Genomic DNA, 20,885 nt, shown 5'->3' with positions numbered 1-20,885 from the left:
TTTCCATTAAACCCTGGTAGTCCAAATTTGAAAGTATACAAATTATATATTAACCGTTGGTATACAATTGATATTTTTATATATTTTCTATTAAATAATTGTAACTTCTGATGTTTATTCATATTATTTTATTTATTTATTATTTATATGTAGTAAAAAATTAGATATGGGTTATTAACCAAATCCGCCAACCTTACCTACCTAAACCTTAAATATGGGGAGAATGGGTTGAAACAGTTCTGCATTGTTCATCATGTGCATGTAGAGTCTTGATTGACAAGAAAATCATATTTGGCGATCCTGTTTTTTTAAAAAAAAAAAAACATTTTTGTAATGATTAGTTTTGGGATTTAGAAAAGAAAGGGTTTCTTGAAATGCAAAATTGACATTTCTTGCCTCAATAACATGATACATCAAAATTTGAAAAAATAGGAAATGTCATACAATTATCATTATAAATATATTATAATATTAAGTCAAATCACTTTAAATGCTTAATCAACTTGCATCCCGCTTGTGAAATGCACCAAACCAAACACCCATAAAAAATGAATTATTATGGGTTTTGAAAAAGGTACGGGCTGAGAGGTATAAGGAAGCAAGTAGAGTAGTCTTAAATGCACAAAACCCTCCCCGAACACGCCCTCTTGCCATTTCCGGCCCATCCTTCACAACTATGACCGGGCACTAGGCCCGTAAAATTTGGCCCAACTGATGAGAAAAGGATCCAACCGGACCGGTTCGGGTAGGTACAGCGGGCAGCCCAGTTACATTTGCATTGACACCAGCAGCAGGAAGGTGTGTTTGATACTCTTTAATCATACATAGGGTGTAGTGTACCGTACGCGGTAGCATCCTCGGCGATTTCCACACGCAACCTCTCTCTTGTCTATCTGCACAGCTTCCGTCTTCCCTTCCTGCGATCACATCACAAATCGTCAACTCCGTTGTTGCAATTGAGTTTCCGTAAGCTCTCACCCTTCTCTCCTTTGTCTTTCTCCAGAATTTGTTTTTTTCTAATTTTACTTTCTCAATTCTTAACTTTTATTAGAATCTTATTTATAACTTTTGAATTTCTTGAAATCTCAGCTTTTTTAGGATTTCAGTAAGATCTTCAGAAACCAGGGCTTGATTTGGCGCTGTCTAAAGTTTAAAATTCGTCTTGAATACAAGTTTTTCTCTTTTTCTTTTTTTTTTTTTCTTCTCTCCTCGTTTCTTTCCCTTTCTGAATTTATTTTAATCGGACCCTTGTTGTTCTGAATCGGTGATTATCTGTTTATGGCTTCCGATATCTATCAGCCCATCCAAATAACGCCAAGAGAAGAATTTTATGGAGTTTCAGATTGTTCTTTTCATCTTCATCCACCATAAAACTTTCATCGTTCTTGTTAGTTATCGTTCTTCAATAACTTATGGCGTTTCCGCTTAATCTTTCAATCGTTCCGCTGCTTTGATAAATTTAGTACTGTTGTCTCTTACTGTGTCTCGCTTTCTTGATTGTTATTCAGTGAAGAAAGTCTCCTGTGCGCGTGTCCCGTGCTCTTCTCCATTGGGTCTAAGCAACAACAAAGAAAAATAAATCAGAAAGAAAATAGTTTAAGAATTAAGTGATTTGTTCAGGCACTCAGAACAGAGTTTACTCCAATGGCGGTGAATCTGTGGAACGGCAATGATGTTCTTGACCGGGAGATGTATGACAGATTCGCCGATCTCTATGCCATAATCAAGGCCACGGAGAGGCTCGAGAAGGCTTATCTTCGCGACATCATCTCACCAGCGGCGTATGAGTCCGAGTGCTCGAAACTGATTTCTCATTTCAAGACTATGGTTCCCTTCCTCGATGATACTGTCCCCAGCGTCGAGCAATTCATGGGCACTTACAAGCTGAAATGCCCTGCAGCGCTTAACCGCCTCGTTACCTCTGGTGTTCCTGCCACTGTTGAGCACCGGACAGCGGCGGCTGCATCGGCTAACATATCTGCGGCAACTGTTGCTGAGTGTACGGCGCATTTCGTCACGGTACTGGACGCCTTGAGGTTGAACATGGTTGCTGCTGATGAGCTGTACCCTCTTCTTTTTGACCTCTCGAACTCTCTCAGCAAGCTCAGCATATTGCCCGATCTTGAGGGTAAGGTGAAAGAGTGGATGGAAATGCTATCGAAAATGGGTGCTGCAGACAAGCTGACCGAACAGCAGGCTAGGCAGCTACAGTTCGACCTGGAGTCATCTTATAACTCTTTCATGGCTGCCTTGCAGCATCTGAAATTGTGAATGATTCAGGTAAGCTTGTAGATAAATGAAGAGGTTCATTTTACTGTGGTTGTAATGTTTGTATGATAATTACCCTGGCATTTGTTTGGAAGAAGCTTTTATGTATGGCTGGTCAGGATACATTGATCTTGATACAAGTTGTGTAATATGAGAGGGTGACTAATTAGTGATTTTGAAGGCTGATCAATGATCATTTGTTGCAAATTATCACAAAAGTTTGAAATCTGTTGTTGAATGCTTGTATCTGATCTTCAGCTTTTTAAAACTGTATCTGAAGTTTGATGATTTGCCATATCCATATGGGTATATGGGTTTATCTGGTCTGTTATCATTTTGTTTCTTTAATATGCATTTTCTTTTTGTGTGGTGAAGAAGACTTATTTGCCCAAGAATTTGGAGTAGTTCTTTGTTAGCAATCTGTCTGGCCACCGAGCTGATGAGCCACACTTCATAACACGCCAGAACTAGTTCTCTGGCCAACTGGGGTGTTCCAATCCATAAGCCCATACTGTTGAGATTCCTGTTAAAGATGTTCAAAAGAGACCGACTTAATAAGAAAATCTGCATCTGCGTAAGCTTATTCCGCTTTAATCATAAAGATTTTACCAACATTGGACAGTCGCTTTTAAAGTTTTTAATCACTATATATTCTTTATCCGGAGAGAACGAGTTGCTCCCTCCCAAAGCCAATAAAAAGCAAATGCTTCAGAGAACACAGCCGAGGCCGAGCGTGGCTCATCCTTGTAGGCAGCTGCCATCAAAAAAGTTTCCCCCTTACCATCTTTTAACGAAAAACCATACCCTGCATGTTTATTGTTTAGATTCAGTAAAAGCTCCATCCATCCGTCTCGATCAAACGGTGGTATCAGGTGTTCTGACATCCGCAGCCTGCCCCCGCCCATAATGTATAACCGGATCACTGTTGGTTTTTTCAAACAACTTGCTATTCCTGCATTTCCAGAAAACATTTTTAGTTTTGGGGAATTTAGTATAAGCATGTTATAGAACTTGATCAAAACTCTGATAACATCGTTAAAAAATTGATTGGCAATTACGGGGAGATTGGATTTGGTCCTAAGTCCCAACTCTTGGTATTATAAATTATTTCCACACAAAGTGGCCACTCAGGCTCGAACCTGCGTTCTCATGCATGCAGATTGCTAATTCCCAGTATCATATCAATATCATGCTATTTTTCTGTAGCAATACATTGGGATTACAATTTTGGACACCATTGGTTGCAGAGCGGCTGCCGATCAAGGTTTAGCTGGTATGGAATCAAACAAGAGATGACGAATCCTCTCTTCAAATTATCTTATCTACTCTTCTACCTATAGGTCCTATACATTTCTGTTCCTCTCATTTTATTTAAAACCAAACATAGCCTTAATGCACCAATCAAATTCATCCTCCTGTCCAGAATAAGCCTTTTTTATTGTTTCCATTTTTTCTATTTTTCTTTGCTTAATTCAGAAAATATTACTTTGGATCGCAAATCTTACCCAGGGAAAAATCTGATACGGCAGTATAGGGTTGACATAGACCGTAGAGATGGGAAGGTAGCAATCAAGACCCCTGTTTGATGAACTGGATGGTGCATTAGTAGCAGCTACGGGTTTGAATTGACCAATTCCTAATCCTTGCTTCCACAACTAAAGTTTTATCCGGCTTTATATTGACCTGAAAATTGCAAGTTGACTACTAAAAGATGGTAAACACCTTTCCCTTAATTTTTCAACTTATCCATAAGCATAACGAAAAGAGTTTACAAGCGGTAAAGAAGAGAAATTGGTGTCTCAAAATTTATTTTTAGTTTGAACTGCAACAATGTTTGGTATTAAAAGATGTAATTGCAATCTAAATGTTCTGCAGAAAGAAAGATGAGAGAGAGATTCCACACATAAATCAGCAAACCTACCATAAAAGAGTCAGCCGAGGGCCAAGAAACAGGAATACCTCAAACATTTTGATTTTTTGTTTGAAGAAATGTCCAAACGCTGGCACTAAAAGATGTACCCTCAAGTTCAAAAGACAGCAAGATCAGCATCCAGAAAAAAAAATAGAGCTTCTATCCTGCTGTACAATCTAAAGAATATCAGGAAAAACTAAATATGCTTCATACCTCTTTTTATGTACAAGGAAAGCCGTTGCTTATGGGATGGGTAATAGGTTTAGTGGAATGCCCGATGCTGATTTAAATGAATTTACATGGAACCATTCCCCATAGTGCCGATCTTCAATGTTACATAACATGCAATACTGAAAGTCTAGCCTGTTGCTGATGTGGGAGCAGATATGGACATAGATAAAGTGATGGGATGGTCCACATCAACTTTTAGATGATTGCTACCATGCTGAACACAATCAAGCTTCTCTCCTCCAGTACTACTCCCACCCGGCTCCAACTGATTGACAACAAGATCTCTGTTGGCGGAACTTGGGAGCCTCTGCTTCCTGAGATACATCTCAGTGGCATCTCTAATCATCTTAAGCATGCTGCCAGAATCTGACACAGGTGATGGTTCATCCTCCCTTTCTGGCTGGATGTTCAGATCAATCTGGCCTTTAAGAGGTGAAGAGGAAGGTTTCTTCCTGTTAGGATCCTCATCAGCAATCTCATTCACTGCTATTTTCTGGTTTGGACTGCCATTGCTTGCATTACCAATTGGTGGATCATCCTCCTGATCTGTTGTCTTCTCAGGCATCTGAAGCTGCTGCTGCTTCTTACGAGCTGTCTCTGCTTCCTTCTCTGATTGTCGCTTCTCCCGCCGCAACATAAGGGTGCGGAAGCGGCGCTTGACAGTAAGACAAACATTGCATGTGCATGTCTGCTTGTGCTTGGGGCCCTTGCCACTTGGAGGCTGGATGCAGACAATGCATGTGCACCCTGGACGATGGCGAGGATGCTTGGTAGTGGGCTGGGCAGATGGGGGGAGAGCCTCACCCTCTCCCATAATGGCAAGGTTTGCTAGGGTGTCAAGCCCATCAGATGCTTCAACAGTATCCTTGACCTGCTTGGCAGCCTTGGTTCTCTTGGAAGTAGCTGCCAAATAAAGGATGCAACAATTTGTCAAATATTGCACATTGGAAATTTTGACAATCTGAGGATGTAATGTAATGGCATGGATAAGAAAATATTATTTGCATGGAGTGATAAGTATTAAAATCTAACAGATCCATAATGGAATCACCTTCTCCCACAAATAAGTTGGGCCACATAAATGAACCATTAGGTAGAAGAATAAGGATAAACTACTAAGATGTATCATATCCACTACTTACAAATTTTCGCAGAGGATATCATATCTTCAAGCTGTTCTATACTTAGCTCTTGTGCTGAAGTACATGAAGACCTGGTAAAGCAGAAGTAAGCATGTCAACCTTTAAGTAGCACAGATTTGCTCCCCCACCCACCCACACATGAACAGATAAAAATGTCAAGGACAAGGTTGGTTTAAACTTTAAACAGGATCACAGCCAGAGAGTAAACCCAATATCATCGTCATCCTCTATCTCCACTAGAGATGATATCCCAAAAATATAATATGAAGAACCAATGAATAGGAATATTTCTGTTGCTTAAATCTTGTGTAACTTGAATTATGTCAGATGTGCCACCAGAGACTTCCACTTAAAACAAAGCATCATCACTTTTGTGGGCCAATGGATAGGGCACACGCGGTCTGACTCCAAAAGTCTGAGGAAATAGTGATCTGAACCGAGGAATAGGGGATAAGGGGAGAAAACCGGCTGGACTCCCAAAGGAGATGCCTACATACCCTCTGGTGAGAGATCAGGCCGCTGCAGTTTGCAGCTGGAATTATGTGGGAAATATGGTGATTCGAATGGAATCAGAGAAAGGAAACACACGGAGAGAGAGAGAGAGAGAGAGAGGATCTCCCAAGATTGATTAATCGCCCCCACATTTGGGTGCGAGTTCCTATTAATAGAGTTTTGGGCATACTTGAGTTCTGTAAAGTTCTTTCACTGACTTTGTCCTTTTGTTATTATTAGTCTAGAAACTTGTGCTGTTTTGGGTTGATTTAGTTTGCTCCAAGATTAGCGCTGACTTGGTCCAAATTGGTTTGGTCTAATCCAGGTTCGCTATGGGTCAGCCAGGTTTATGCTATGCACTTATATAAATCCATTGTCTCACATTAGCCCCCTACTTAATAATGGTGAAATCCATTTGTTAAGCAAAAGTTGGGTCAGGCATTTTTAACCATTTTTAAGATACCTGACCCAACTTACCAAATGGCTTTCACCATTGTTAAAGGGGGCTAATGTGAGACAATGGATTTATATAAGTGTGTAGCATAAACCTGGCTGACCCACGGAAAACCTGGATTAGACCAAACCAATTTGGACCAAGTCAGCGCTAATACTTGGAGCAAACTAAATCAACCCAAAACAGCGTAAGTTTGTAGACTTAATAAAAGGACAAAGGTGAAAGAACTATTCAAAACTCAGGTATGCCCAAAACTCTATAAATAGGAGCTTGTACCCGAATGTGGGGGCAATAAATCACTTCTGGGAGATCCTCTCTCTCTCTCTCTCTCATGCGTGCGCGCCTAGCTCCAGCTTGGCTCCCTCGGAAATCACTAATATTACCTTCTGCTATTCCTTGTCAGAATTATATCGCTGGCGAACTACAATGGCCTAATCCCTCAAAAGAGGGTATGTAGGCAGCTCCTTCGAAGTACAGCCCATTATCTCCCCTTACCCTGTGTTCCTCTCGGTTCAAATCGCCATTTCCTTTGACTTTTAGAGTCAAAACACGTGTGCCCTATCCATCAGACCACAACTTTGTTTATGCACATAATAGATCATGAGAATATGAAAACAAACAAGACCTATCTAATTCTCACTCTTGTGTTGTTTTTTCTCATCAAAGGCCATAAGACCACAATAATCCTTGGGTTTAAACTCTTGAATCTGCAGCTATTGGGATATGATTGTAACAATAGTTTGAACCCATGGACCACCATTTAAAAAAAATATAACATGCCTCATAAAGAAAAGTTAACATGGAAAAGAAACCATATTTATTGTTAAGTAATTATCGAGATGAGCAAGACATCAGCCCTAAAGCATATTGTCACACAGCCCATGCTCCAAATGTATACCGTTTTGGATCCCATAAATTCTTGGAACAGGTCCATCTCGAAGGAAGGAGCACATCAAAAGGCAGCTTCCGCCACTTAGAACAGTCTTCACACTGAGCCCATTGAACCTTTTCACTAACATGGATGAAACATAGCATTGGCAGTCAGTTGGAAAAAAGATACAGATGGCAATTTTATAAATGGAAGAAAAAATAGTAATTGTTCCTTATGATAACATATGTATTAACTTGTTATGATGTAGGCAAAACAAAAGAAACAAAGAAGTCATAGTAAGGAGGTAAAGTCTTCTGGTTTATGCAAGGGCAAATAATAGTTTGAAACTCGGAAAGTATATCTGAAATTTTGAGCAAACAAACTTCAATCTGGCCATAATTCAAAATACCCCTAAACTATGTGATGTATCACTTTTCCCTTTTTAGGAAGGTAATAATGAAACTTATGGGGAATCCTAAAAACCACTTGTAACTCCAAAATGTTGCTAAAATCACATACATAAGTATTCCTGATTAGTTATTCATTCAAATACTAAAAATTAAAAAAAAAGGGAGAAGTTTGTCAATTTTAGCACTTCAACCAAAGCTTTCCTTCAGGATACAACTTGCTTCAATCCAGTCTGCCTTGTCATCTAAGCACATATGAGCTTTTAGGTGGTGGTATTTAACAAATATGACCAAGAATTTGTTGGATATAATTTAGTTGACATCTGCCACATTTTCAATTTCTTATTACTGTGTATTGAAAGAAAGCTGAAAAAAAGCCAAAGTAACGAAATTTGTATACCAAGAGAAATTAATTCCATAACTTTTAAACATAATTTCAATAAGCAATACACAATATTATCAATTCCATTCAACAAAGCAAGTACAATATCCATTCACATAGAACGTGTTCAAATAAATAAGAAAAGTAGCAAGTCAATAACATGGTAAATCCAAGCAAGCAAGTAATGAGTGATGTACTAATACGTATTATATATGATGTTTTATGTATTTTAGAGCACAGATAAAATAGACCATACCATATAATATATGATAAGGTGTTTTATTGTTCCTTTCCTTGCCTAAGAGGGAAACGTGCATGCAAATATGGAATGGTATTAACGTGCCTCCCAAAGGCCTTATTGGCCATGAACTCCAAACATTCAGTTTCCCTAGGTTGATGTTTCCATCAATACTGAATTTTCAAGTGTTCAACCATGGATATAGCATTTACCATTTGAACAAAATATTGAGGTTTCTATCAAATCTGATACTTTCGTATATAAAACCAAGTTTCCCATATGAAGTGGGTGAAACTAAAAGTAAGAATTTTACTTCAAAGGTAATAATAACAAAATCTTACCTTTTAGTCCTTCAAAATCAAAATAGCTATGAAATTAATATAGTGGAGTCTAGAGCTATTGAGGTAAATTTACAATATCAGCATTAATCTCATTTGTGAACCTCAAGGGTAAAGATAGAGAAATTTACAATATCAGAATTAACCTCAACATTGACAAATTTAAATCAAAATTATCAAATAAACAACCTTGTTAACCAATCATGATTAGAACAAGGACAAAACTTACCCTTGATTATTGGTTGTTAAAATTGTTGGCTTCCCAAGAACTGGTGCTTCCTACAAAAGCCAAACAATCATATTAGAAATAAGAAAGAGATTTCCTCACTATAGTGTACAAATATGTTCTAAACTTCTTCCATGACCAATAAACGCATTGATCATATTAAAATGAAAAAAAAAACTATGAATTAATCACATGAAAATGAGACTTTGAAAGGGACATAGAAAAATGATGAAAAAAATAAAAAGATAATAATCAATAGCCATACAATTCCACATAAGTACTTACTAACATAAACTAGCATACCTCATATTCTTCAAACTCGTGGCCTTCAATCACCACAATACTAGGAGCATGGTTAGGAGGTGGGCAGAGCAGCCCTTGAGCTTCTTCCCATGTTAGCTTGAGCTCTATTAAGTCCTCATTTTCAATTCGCAGGCGTTTGCTCTTTGAGCCAAGGGTACTGCTTTTCCTCTTACTAGGAAGAGAAGATTTAGCTCCAGGTACATCTTTTGCTATGTATCCTGATTTATCAACCTTGGACCAGGTGCTTGCTGGATCTGCTGAATTAACCTGGTTGATCGATGAATAACTAGTTGATTCTGCATTACCATTTAATGGACAAAAATGAATTGATAAATATATTTAACTTTATATTATTAACCTCTCCATTTGCAGAGACACCACTTCCTGATTTAGGTGTTTGATTTTCCTGTTAATAAAATATAAGCAAAAATTATTCAATGTCCACAAATTATATGTCCCATTGCATAATCAATAGTCTTAAAACAAATATGAATAGATGACTAAAAAAGAGGAACAAATATGTACATAAATATATAAAGAAACATATACCTGAGACTATCTTTTTTTAACAAAAAAAATGGCATTGCACTTGAATTAAGAAATTCATTTTTAATCATTTCACATTTATGTACAAATGTACCTTATTTAGTCCCATCATATCACATAAACAATAGAAATAAGAATATATGAAACTAAATGCAAGTAAATGCTAGCCACTAAGGGGTTGTTCAGTAACATTCATGGTTTTCTTTGACAAACACCGATGTGGAAGCAAGGTTTTTGTTTCCTGTTCTTAGAATGAGCATGGTAGCTAACTGGAAGCATCAATTTGGTTTTGAAATAAGAATATATACAAGTACATGCTGGCCACTAAGGGAGTGTTCAGTAATATGCATGATTTTGTTTGGCAAACTGCCCATAAATGACCTATATGGAAGAAAGGTTTTTGTTTCCTGTTCTTGAGAATGAGTATGGTATCCAACTGGAAGAATCAATTTGGTTTCATGTTTCTTCTGAGTTCTGAGAAGAGTTTATCATAGATAGTTATTGAAAGTGTGCGTTTAAAGGAAAGGATTAAAGAATGGGATTGTGATGCATCAAAACCAGATATGGGATTCCATGCCCACTATTACAATTCAAGATCTCAAGGAGAGTCTTATTAATAATTTTTAGAGGTCAAATGACACAATGAATGTTCAATTAAGCCAAGAGGTTCTAATAGTAGCATTGAAGTTACTTATTAGAGTTAGTCTGCATATAATTCCTTCTGAGAAAGTAACAAGTGCCTAAAAAGGAACCTTCCAACTTCCATAAGGCAGCTTACCCAGTGACCAGACAGGTTCCTCGTCTTTGCCATATCACCTATATTTATGAAGCAAGATATCTCTATATGATAATCAGATATTTATATACATTGATGCCGTATTTTTCCAAATACTTAAATTTTCGTCTAAATTTCTTATCTGGCAACTTGTCTACCTGTGTCCTTTTTTTTGATAAATTATCTACCTGTTCCTTACCATATCTGGGCAGCATAGGTTTCAGCCAACAGCCTCAGTCATGTGGCAAAAGGAAGTCCTTTATTCTAGGCATTTCTTTGTTCCTTTAGAGGTTTGAAACTTCAATGGCATGTTTTACTTGTACAATGAACCAAACCAAGGTAGGTCATGGAGCTGAGGCAGATAAAACAACTGAACTGGCCAATCCAAAGGATCCCTATATGCTTAATAGTTAGCATATGTTTGAAATAGGAGAGGTAATCTAGGGGGAAAAGAAAAAAGTAGGCAACTTAAAACCCATTGGACATACACAGATAGAGACCTAGATAAATGCACAGAATGCAAATGATTCATATGTTCACTTTACTAAAAAGGTGATTGCACAGATGCTAGTGGCCATCACTATTAGGTATTGTACTTTTTCGTTCCTTTATCCCCCACTAATCATTGTGGGAAGTAACAAGTTATAGCAATGGGTAGAATATGGTTAACCCTGATGCTTTTAAATTATTGCAGATAACAAGTAATTATCTATACAGTTGTGGTTTCAAGTGTTGTTACTTCTTATATGCTTGGCAACTTAATTGGGGCTACGAGGAGTAACATTGTAACATGTGCTACCACAACATGATAAACATTTATATCAGATATCATTAATAATCTATTACTAATATCAGTTGCAAAGAAGTAATCACATGAATAATCAGCAAAAAGCTTTGTATTACCATCTAAAAAAGCAAAAAAGAAAACTAGGGTCTTGGATTGTTTTTATAATGACATACCTGGTCAGAAGGTGGAACACTAGAAGCCTTTCTGAATCCCATGACCAGCTTTCCTTCCGGATCAATCCGGCTGAATGTTACTGAGAGACAAAGTAACTCTCAGTTCCAATTTGAGAAAGCTTATTAATACTGATAGGAAGAAAGCTCAAAATGGAGAAGGAAAACCTGTAACAGATGAATATAAATATAAAGTTCCAGATAGTATTTTCAAGCCCGTATTACAGGGACACCTTACTTTTTTCTTGGATTCAAGAGTCAATATGTCACACTGAGTCAACTAATATCAGTTTCTCCAAATTCCAGCCTTGACTCCTGTTGTTGTAGTTATAGCACACAGATAAATGTACAAATTTGTCCATGGACTTTGCTCTCCAAAATGGCAAATCTAGGAGTATTGCACAACATGGAGATGACAATTTATTCATGCCTTTCAAGATTTGTATTTAACCAATGTTATACAAAGCTTCTTTCTTTCTTTCTTTTTTTAATAGTAAAGAAAAAGATTTCATTAAACAAAAAAGAAACATTAAAATCTGAGAGGTATCAAGGTGACACCCCACCAACTAATCAACTGAGAACTAGACAATAAAAATTGTTCATTATCTAACTACAATCTGAGAATCTTAATGTGACTAAACCCCCTGATAACCTTTCAGCAATTAACTCCAACCAATCTCCACTATTCGCACCCAAATCTCTTCCTTCCTACCACATCAACATTCTTCTAATTTGGCTCCTGCAACTCCAATCTTCCCTCCTTCCTTCTGACTGCCTTGAAGAATTTAGAACTTCAACCCTTCACTCTTCTTCGCCCCCTTCTTCGTCCCAACCCTTGCCCTTCTCAATTCTTTCCTTTTGTTTTCATTCATAACATGATCATACAGTGCAGGGAAGAAGAAGAAGAGAAGAGAGAGGGAAGCGAGGAAAGAAGAAAGAATGTTTTTGAGTGCCAAAACTTAGATAAAACGGTTATAGTTACAGTTCTGCCCCTGGCGGCCCACTATATTGAAAGAACATAAAAGACAAAAGAAAAGAATATGCTGACAGCACTATTACTCTGATAACAGGCTGACAACACTCCCCCTCAAGTTGGGCTGTATATGTCAATCATGCCCAACTTGTCACAAAGTTCATTGTGCCACAAAAGAAAAGACCTTTTGTGAAAACATCAGCCAGCTACTCCTTGGAGTTAACATAGGGAGTGCAGATTTCAACCTTATCAAAATTCTCTCTTATGAAATGCTTATCTACCTTAATGTGCTTTATCCTATCGTGGAGAACAGGATTTGTTGCAATGTTTATGCCTGCTTTGTTATCACAAAAGAGAGACACTGAACCCAAGCTCTCCTAGCAGATTCTTCAACCAAAGCACCTCAGCCACCCCATGTTCCATAGCTCTATACTCAGCTTCAACACTTGACCTTGCAACCACACTTCATTTTTTTACTTCTCCATGTCACCAAGTTTCCAACCACAAAATACAATACCCACTTATGGATTTTATGTCATCCACAACACCTGTCCTATTAAAATCTGCATAAGCTTCCACCTTCAAATGATTGTGTTTTCTGAATAGTAAATCAGTTCCTGGATATTTCTTTAAATAGCTAAGGATCCCTTCGGCAGCCTCCAAGTATGGAACCTTAGGTGAACTGGCTCAAAACCCCAACAGCATAACCAATGTTACGGTGTGTCATAGACAGATATAACAATCTTCCCACTAATCTTTGGAACTGCTTCACATCCTTCAAAGGTTTATCATCGCAATCACCCAATTTATGATCAACAACCATAGGAGTATCAATTGGCTCTGCACCAAGTTTGCATGTGTCTTGTAAAAGATCCAGGATGTATTTCCTCTAAGAGGTGAAGATACCCTTTTAGGAGCGAGCAACCTCAATCCCAAGAAAATACTTTAGGGGTCTTAGATCTTTCACTTCAAATTGGGAGGCTAAGAATTGCTTCAACTTTTGTATCTCAAAGCCCCAGTTCCTTATTATGATGATATCATACACATACACTATCGACACCACAACCTGCTCCTAACATCTCTTAACAAAGAGAGTATGATCAGACTAGCATTGTTTTAATCCTACTTATTGAACTGCCATATGAAACTTACTAAACCATGCTCTACGAGATTGTTTTAAGCCATACAAAGATTTTCTCAACTTGAACACCTTATTTTCACTTTTGCATAGAACGATATACACCTTATTTAAGAAAGCATTTTTTTACATCAAGTTGGTGTAACTCCCAGTGAATTCATTTTTGCAATTGGAGAAAAGGTTTCATCATAATCAACACCATATACTTGAGTGTACCCCTTTGCTTTCAGCCTTGCTTTGTACCTTTCTACTATCTCATTTGCCTTATGTTTCGCTGTGAACACCCATCTACACCCCACTAGGTCTTTCCCTTTTGGAAGATCCGCCAACTCCCAAGTATGATTCTTATATAGAGCATTAATTTCCTCCTTCATAGCATCTGTCCATTCGGGGTAAGTAAAAGCCTCTGCCACACTTTTGGGTATGAGAATCTATCAACAATAGACAAAAAGGCACGACTAGAAGGAGAAATATGGTCATAGGACACATAATGGGTAATGGGGTGTTTGGTAGTGCATTACTTGACCCCTTCTCTTTGGGCAATGGAAATGTCAAGATCATCCACAATAGAAATAGGAATGGAGGAATCAACAGGAAAGAGTACCTAGCTCAATTGGACTTATCTCTTGGAAGTATGATGGTGTCGGTCACTTAGTATCCGATAGCTCCACATCTTGAGAACATTGTTGATCTCTATTGCGCTTACACAGGAAGACACAAAAAGGAGCACTATCCAGAATCAATAGAAGGAAGACAAACTCGATGGACTTGCTTCTCCTCCTCAATACTATTGTCTCCCTGAGAAGTAGGGTAGAATGATTTAGACTCAAAAAAGGAAACGTCCATAGAGACAAGGTACTTACGACCAATGGGATCAAAGCACCGGTAACCCTTTTGTGAAGAGGGGTACCCAAGAAAGATACATGGGATAGACTGATGATCCAACTTACGATGGGAAGGAAACAAGTCATGAACAAAGGTACGTCAACCAAACACTCATAGGAATGGAAAACAAAGGGGATTGAGTACACAATGTGAAAAGGAAAATTTGATCTTTGATTACTTAAATGAAAAACTATTCTACATTGCTTGCTTAACTGACACGTTTGACATTGAACATGACTTAAATAAAAAGGGAAACAAAGACTTCAATATTTCAAAGAACGCATGACCCAAATGATTATGCCATAACAATACTTAACTCTTATTTGGTTGACTCAACTAACTATGTGACTCCAAAGTTGACACTGAGAAACCAACCTTGTTGTCAAGAGTGTAAAGGCCATCTACTAAGCTTCCTCTACCAATCGTCCTCCCAGAAGTTAGGTCCTGAAAAACACATGAACCAGAAAAAAATGTTATACTACAATTTAAGGAGTTTGTGATACTACTAATAGAAAGTAAATTGATAGGAAGCTTGGGCACATACAATACATTACTAAGATTGAGGCTATGGGGAAGAGATATTGATCCCTAACCTGCAATGGAGAAGAATGATCCATCTACAAGCCTCTCTTTATCTCTCCTAAACAAAAGGCTATAAGACTAGAAAAGATTGGGCTTACTAGTCATGTGGTTGGAGGCCCCCAAGTCAATGACCTAGGGAGAGTCAGTGGCAGCGGAGACATGGAAGGCAAAGGCACCATTACCTGATGTAATGCAAATGAAGTAGAGGGGTACTAGTAGTTGTGCTGCCCATCTGACGTAGAGCTTTACCATAAGACTCCAGATGATCACGAATGGAATTGATGATATCCTCGGTCAGAACAAGTGTAATTCTTCTCAGAACAAGTGTAATTCTTCTAAGTAGTACTACTGAACACACCACCATGCTGGGAATCTTGAGTTGCCACATTAGCTGTACTATAATTCTTCTAGCCCTGCATCTTTCCCTGTTCTTGGTTTTTTTTCTGCCCACTTCAGCTTTCCATCAAGATCCCAACAAGTCTCACGTGTATGTCTAGAGCGTTTGCAATGGGTACACCACAACTTGCCCTTATCATCACTCTTCTTTACCACATTGTTGCTGCCTTTTGCAACCAAAGCCATATGCTGCTTCCCCTCAATTGGAACCATCACACATCATCTACTTTCCTCGCACTGAATCAAGGCATACACTTCTTGAATTGAAGGCAACCCACTGCTTCCTAAGATCTGAACTCTAAGGGGCTCATACAGAGGATTTAGTCCCAGCAAAACAACAAAAACCCACTGTTGAGAGATTTAACTTCTTATAAGCCTCGGCATCACCATCATGTTTCCACTCTATACTTTGGTAATAATCTAACTCCTACCAAATTGAAGGGCTGAATAGTGTGCGCTGACAGACTACAATCCCCTTGCTTACAAGTTGTAGATTTAACTGGTAAATCTTTGTGTAATGTCTTTGCTTAAAATATGTTGTTCTAGCTTGTTCCCAAATTTCACTCGTAGTTTTTGCCCATATAAAGTTCTTCCTTACATCAGGTTCCATGCCTGCAAGAATCCAGGACATCATCATACTATTTTTTTAATCCCACCTATCATATTTAGCAGTTCCATTTTTGGTTTTTTTATCTTCCGATTATGTATCCAGCCTTTCCTCTTGCAGTAACATAGAGTTTCACACCCTTAGACCACTCCAAATAGTTCAGGCCATTTAAAGGTACAATTAACATAGGAAAGAGCATACTGTCAGCCCCTATACTAGCTGTCCCTTGGGTTGATGTAACCCCAGAAATGGAAAAATCATCTGTTGCCATTTAGACAGGTTTTACACACACCAAATCAGGAAACTAAAGCAAAAAAAACTGTCTGCAACTCACTTCTACCACTCACAGTAACAGGTAGGGGCACTAAATTAGGTCAACTAAACTTCCAAGACATTAGGAAATCTGCTAAACTTCACCAACAGTCCCAAAACTGCCCACATATCAACCTGTAATCACCATCAGGTCACACACTACTGGTGGCAATAGGAGACTGCACATACCTGGAGAGAAAGGAGTCACACAACCCCTTTACAGAACCTCCACAAGGTACACACATCCAAAAAGTAACCTCTTCCCACTGTCACCTCTCTTTCCACTTGTTTACTAATCTCCACTTCTCCATTTTGAATTACTTCATTCTTCTCTTGAACTTCGCCTCTTCTCTACCCCCACCTCTGTCTCTTCATGCCCCTTCTCTCCACCTCCAATCGCCACTCCAATCTCTAAATCCACCCCCTTCCCCCCATCTTCACCATTGAAAAGACCCGAAAACCTCCTTTTCCTATTATAGACCTTCTATTCACTGCACCCTTCAAGCTCAACCAAAAATTTTCTCTTCCACCTCCGCCTCTCTCCTTCCCCAACCCTGTTTCTCCGCTCCATTTGAACCCCATGCTTCTTCTCCGAAGCAAAACCTATATAAAGATCAAGTGAACATCCCTTTCTTCGGGCAGGTCAGCAACAGATCCCTTCTCATGATCATTCTCCTTTTCTTCATCCACGATCCAACGTCTTCTTACTCCAACTGAGACCCTACTGAAACAAGCAAATCACCCACCCCCGAGGAAAATGGACCTGCGACAATGCCAATCTCACAACCTACTACAACTTCAAATTACGACTAAACATTGGGTGCCTGCTTCTCTCCTTCCTTACCTTGAAGCTCTATTCCTTCCCAATGAGCACTTGGTCTACCAACCTCTCCACCACTTCTTACTTTTTGCTGGGCTTTAGAACTCCTATTGCCCTTCTCAAACCTAGTGATCACCCAAATCCATTATAGCTTCTGATTTTTTAAAACCTTTTTCCTTTGTCTCTCTCTCTCTCTCTCTCTCTGTCTTCTTCGTTGATATTTTCAATTTCATTACCATTTGTGGATGGGATATTTACCATGTCCCAACCACATATTCCAACCATTGTTGACTTGATATTTCAAAATCAAATAAATCCATCACATGCTTAGATTTTTGGCCTTAAAGCACCGTATAAACATTTGCTTATGAAATTATGAAACACTAAACAAAATAAGGAGAAACATATGAGAACTCTCAGATTTCAATAACTCTAAGCTTTTGTTGTGTAAGGCAGAAAATAACATATACACAAAGTGATTATCTACTTAATATGATTTTTTTTTGTCAATAACTGTAAGATTTCATTAATAGATGGTAAGTAAAAAGTGAGTGCAATTAAGGAAATACAAACAAAGAGAGATAAAGCCTCTTATCTCTACCCAAAGGAAAAGAGCCCTTATTTTTACAGCATGCCCAAAATAATTGATCTCTTCCCTCCACTTGTTTAGCTGAAGCATCAGCTAATGGACCCATTGCAATCTCACTTCCATCTCTTTCTTGTGCCAGTCATTTGAATTTATTTTTTTCATTGTTGTAGCTTCAAAGTCTGGCCTCCTTCCTTCGCAGCCAACCCACAACCAATCTGGAATCTCCTTCAATAATCAATTTTCTAATGTTCATGTTCTTTGCCCTTCATTCCTATCAATGCCATAATCTCAGCCCTAAAATAGTCTTCTACACCAATTGGGCTTGAATATAAAGCAGTTATTCTTCATTTCTAAAATGTCTCCTATACCCGAAATGCCCAGATTTCCCAGGCTGTTTCCATCAAAGTTGAGCTTAATGAACCCACTGTCCAGTGGAGACCAAATAAGAATAGTGACAACCTTATTGGTAGTAGAAACAGCCACTTCCTTCCTGTTTCTAAGGATATCATCACTCATCAGTTGAAGTGTCAAAAAAGATTTCCGAGGACCTCAGCTAATTAACCACTCTACTCTTGATAGTTTCAATGACAGCTTCTCTGCTTCTCTCCTTAATATGATAAACATAATAAGAATATACATATATTCATAATTCTGTTATATGGATCAGAAAATATCAAGAAAAGCAGACTTCATTGGCCCTTATGAAAAGAAATTACAATTTCTTGTGTTGTTTATTTGTATAGGAATAGCAATATTTAAAGAACTGTGCCACAGGCATACATCCTCATTACATGAATATGTATAAACCCAGGTATGTATAACATTTTTTTTGTTTCTGTTGCTGTTGTTGTTGTTGTTGTTATAATTTTGTGTTTCCCCAAAGCAATAATCCTTTTAATTTATGGAGTCAAAATTCCTGAGCATGTGTCAGTTTATAATTCCTGTGCTCATATCTATGCCGCAACATAGCTTAGTTCAAATCAGAAGATCATTATTATGTTATTGGTTTAACAGGGAAATGGAATGTCAAGTATAAAGCTTAGAGGGAGAACATTTGAATCATAGCTGCGTGCAAACAATGTATGCAAAACAACAAAAGACCAAAACATGGTAGGTAGAATAGTAAACACAAGGTGTCCCAACTGGCACCAAATGATATGGAAGAAAGTGCTATTTATAGAAGATATCATTCGCTATTACCAACAAATGGAGAGAAGCATGGTAGGGGATTATTAATCTACAAGTAATGAAATATGTAACTTAGGTTGTGTTTAGTAAGAATGCAAATGCTAAACCGAAGCAAATTTGTATTCCAATTCAGTTTTGCAGGCTTTTGGTAAGAATACATTGTTGTAATGAATGAAACTAAATTTGTTTTTTCTAACATTTTTGCATTCAAAATGGGAGCAAATGTTCCCTTTGCACTCAAAAGTTGGTTAATGTAAAAAGGTAGATTTCAGTGTTGAAATTTGTGTTTGTACCCATCACAACCAATTACATTTGGTAAGAATACAAAATTTATCAATGCAAAACCAAACCGAGTTTGCATTTTCAAGAACCGAACATATTTGCATTTGCACTCTTACCAAATGCAGCCTTATAAACCAACCAAATATTAAAAGAAAAATTCCCCAAGAATTGAATTCCATTGAAGTTAATAAATACCTGTATCACCTGCCTGCAATTGCATCGACTGAATACAAGGTGTAACCCCCTCTAAGACATACATTCTGCTGTTATTATTAGGCCAAAAACGGAATTGGAACACCCATTCCTTGCCTCTTGCATCCTGGACTTGAAGAGGCAATCCTTCGGGTTGAGAAATTGTAGGGAAATAAGCCTGTTTCATAGGAAGTTTGTATTAGCAATCATTTTATTTGACCTGGAAGAGACAATAGCACATGATTAATTTATACAATTTATTAAAGAGCCATTCGTAACAACAGAAACAATGAAAACTTAGGAAGAAAGAATACCCCTAATGATTTGCAAGGTAGCATAACAATCTACAGTGGTTTTAAAAGGCTATGAAGCAAGAAGCCAAAACGCCTTGCCTCATATGCCTTATCAGTAGGCTTAGAGGCTACCAGATCAGATTTTTGTGAGGCATATGCCCCATCGTCTCACGTCTCAAATTGATTAGGCATACGGCTTATAAAAACAGCATTAAACTGAACAAAAATGAAAAATTAAATATATTAGTCGTAATACTCCTCAAAATTTAAGAAGCATTGATTATTTGGTTGGTTGTGAATAAGGTAAAACCATATAAACTCAAAAAACACTCATAATATCTCTTTGATTTTCTCTTACTAAATTAAATCTACATGTTAGAATAGCATCTCCACTATATTTCTCAATGTACCACATGTGAGAATGGTACCTCCATTCACATGTTCACCCATGACATGTGATGGTAGGACCTACTAATTTACAAATTAAAAATAATAGTAATGATTTTTATTAATAAATAAAATAAAATATCAATATAATAAAACAATGAATAAATTTGTCAAATAATTTGTATCCACACTCAATTACTTACAACTCATTTTAGTTCCAATAAAGAAATCGTGTATGATGAAAAATATTCACTAATTTTTGGTGCCCTAATCTAAGTTTAACTAACCAAAGCACACCTATATATTTGTATAGCGCTTGCTCACCTATACTCCAACAGAACCCCCCCCCCCCTTTCTCATATTAATTTAATTCTTCGATCTCAATACAAGATATTCTTTCTCATTTATAAATTAGGTCATGTTAGAAAATACTATAGTGTGTGTAATTTTTTTTTTTTTTTGATCAATAACATGAATTCATTAAATTAATAGAAAATTAGTTACAGCACTCCAGAGAGAGATAAAAAGGCTTAGCTCTCTCCAAGAGGACAACAAAGAACTTGCAACACAGCCCAAAACATTTGGTCCCTTCCCACCCCCTGCTTTGCTAATGCAACTGCAAAGGCAATTGCTGTTCTCTTCACCCACTGAATTGGATTTCCAGCCCCCTAGTTAGCCATTTAATTTCCCTCATCTCAT

The 20,885-nt window shown here is 37.7% G+C and overlaps 1 protein-coding gene, 1 long non-coding RNA gene and 1 pseudogene across 7 annotated transcripts in view; 1 reads left to right on the top strand and 2 right to left on the bottom strand.

The window, feature by feature from the left end:
* The first annotated feature begins 382 nt into the window (after positions 1 to 382).
* Positions 383 to 2,616, top strand: LOC104605673 (vacuolar protein sorting-associated protein 28 homolog 2 pseudogene; annotated as a pseudogene). 2 transcript variants are annotated; one of them, XR_016069938.1, is made up of 2 exons: positions 383 to 966; positions 1,509 to 2,616. The product of XR_016069938.1 is annotated as a vacuolar protein sorting-associated protein 28 homolog 2 pseudogene, transcript variant X1 (transcript). The 2 variants fall into 2 exon arrangements; XR_016069949.1 differs by lacking the exon at positions 383 to 966 and adding an exon at positions 1,248 to 1,387.
* Positions 1,174 to 1,781, bottom strand: LOC148803471 (uncharacterized). Its single transcript, XR_016069965.1, has 2 exons — positions 1,641 to 1,781; positions 1,174 to 1,555 (listed from the first exon to the last, which is right to left on the bottom strand). It is a non-coding gene; the product is annotated as an uncharacterized LOC148803471 (long non-coding RNA).
* A 1,547-nt stretch (positions 2,617 to 4,163) lies between the features above and the next one.
* LOC104605675 (B3 domain-containing protein Os07g0563300-like) overlaps positions 4,164 to 20,885 on the bottom strand; it is a 31,704-nt gene continuing 14,982 nt past the window's right edge. For 2 of the 4 annotated variants that reach the window (XM_088886711.1, XM_088886713.1), the window contains 9 exons: positions 19,510 to 19,684; positions 11,546 to 11,625; positions 9,623 to 9,670; positions 9,265 to 9,531; positions 8,965 to 9,014; positions 7,398 to 7,511; positions 5,554 to 5,624; positions 4,394 to 5,314; positions 4,164 to 4,274 (listed from right to left, as the gene is read on the bottom strand). In XM_088886711.1, the coding sequence (XP_088742837.1) occupies positions 4,539 to 5,314; positions 5,554 to 5,624; positions 7,398 to 7,511; positions 8,965 to 9,014; positions 9,265 to 9,531; positions 9,623 to 9,670; positions 11,546 to 11,625; positions 19,510 to 19,684 (1,581 nt within the window). In that variant the 3' untranslated portion in view covers positions 4,164 to 4,274; positions 4,394 to 4,538. Of the gene's footprint in view, positions 5,315 to 5,553; positions 5,625 to 7,397; positions 7,512 to 8,964; positions 9,015 to 9,264; positions 9,532 to 9,622; positions 9,671 to 11,545; positions 11,626 to 19,509; positions 19,685 to 20,885 lie in introns of all 4 variants that reach the window. The other 2 variants (XM_088886712.1, XM_088886710.1) reach the window with 2 other exon arrangements.

Source organism: Nelumbo nucifera, chromosome 1, assembly GCF_055504915.1.
Source record: "Nelumbo nucifera cultivar China Antique chromosome 1, China Antique-T2T, whole genome shotgun sequence".
Classification (NCBI taxonomy): domain Eukaryota; kingdom Viridiplantae; phylum Streptophyta; class Magnoliopsida; order Proteales; family Nelumbonaceae; genus Nelumbo; species Nelumbo nucifera.
Note: the sequence above shows the minus strand (reverse complement) of the source record. Positions and strands in the feature narration are given on the sequence as shown.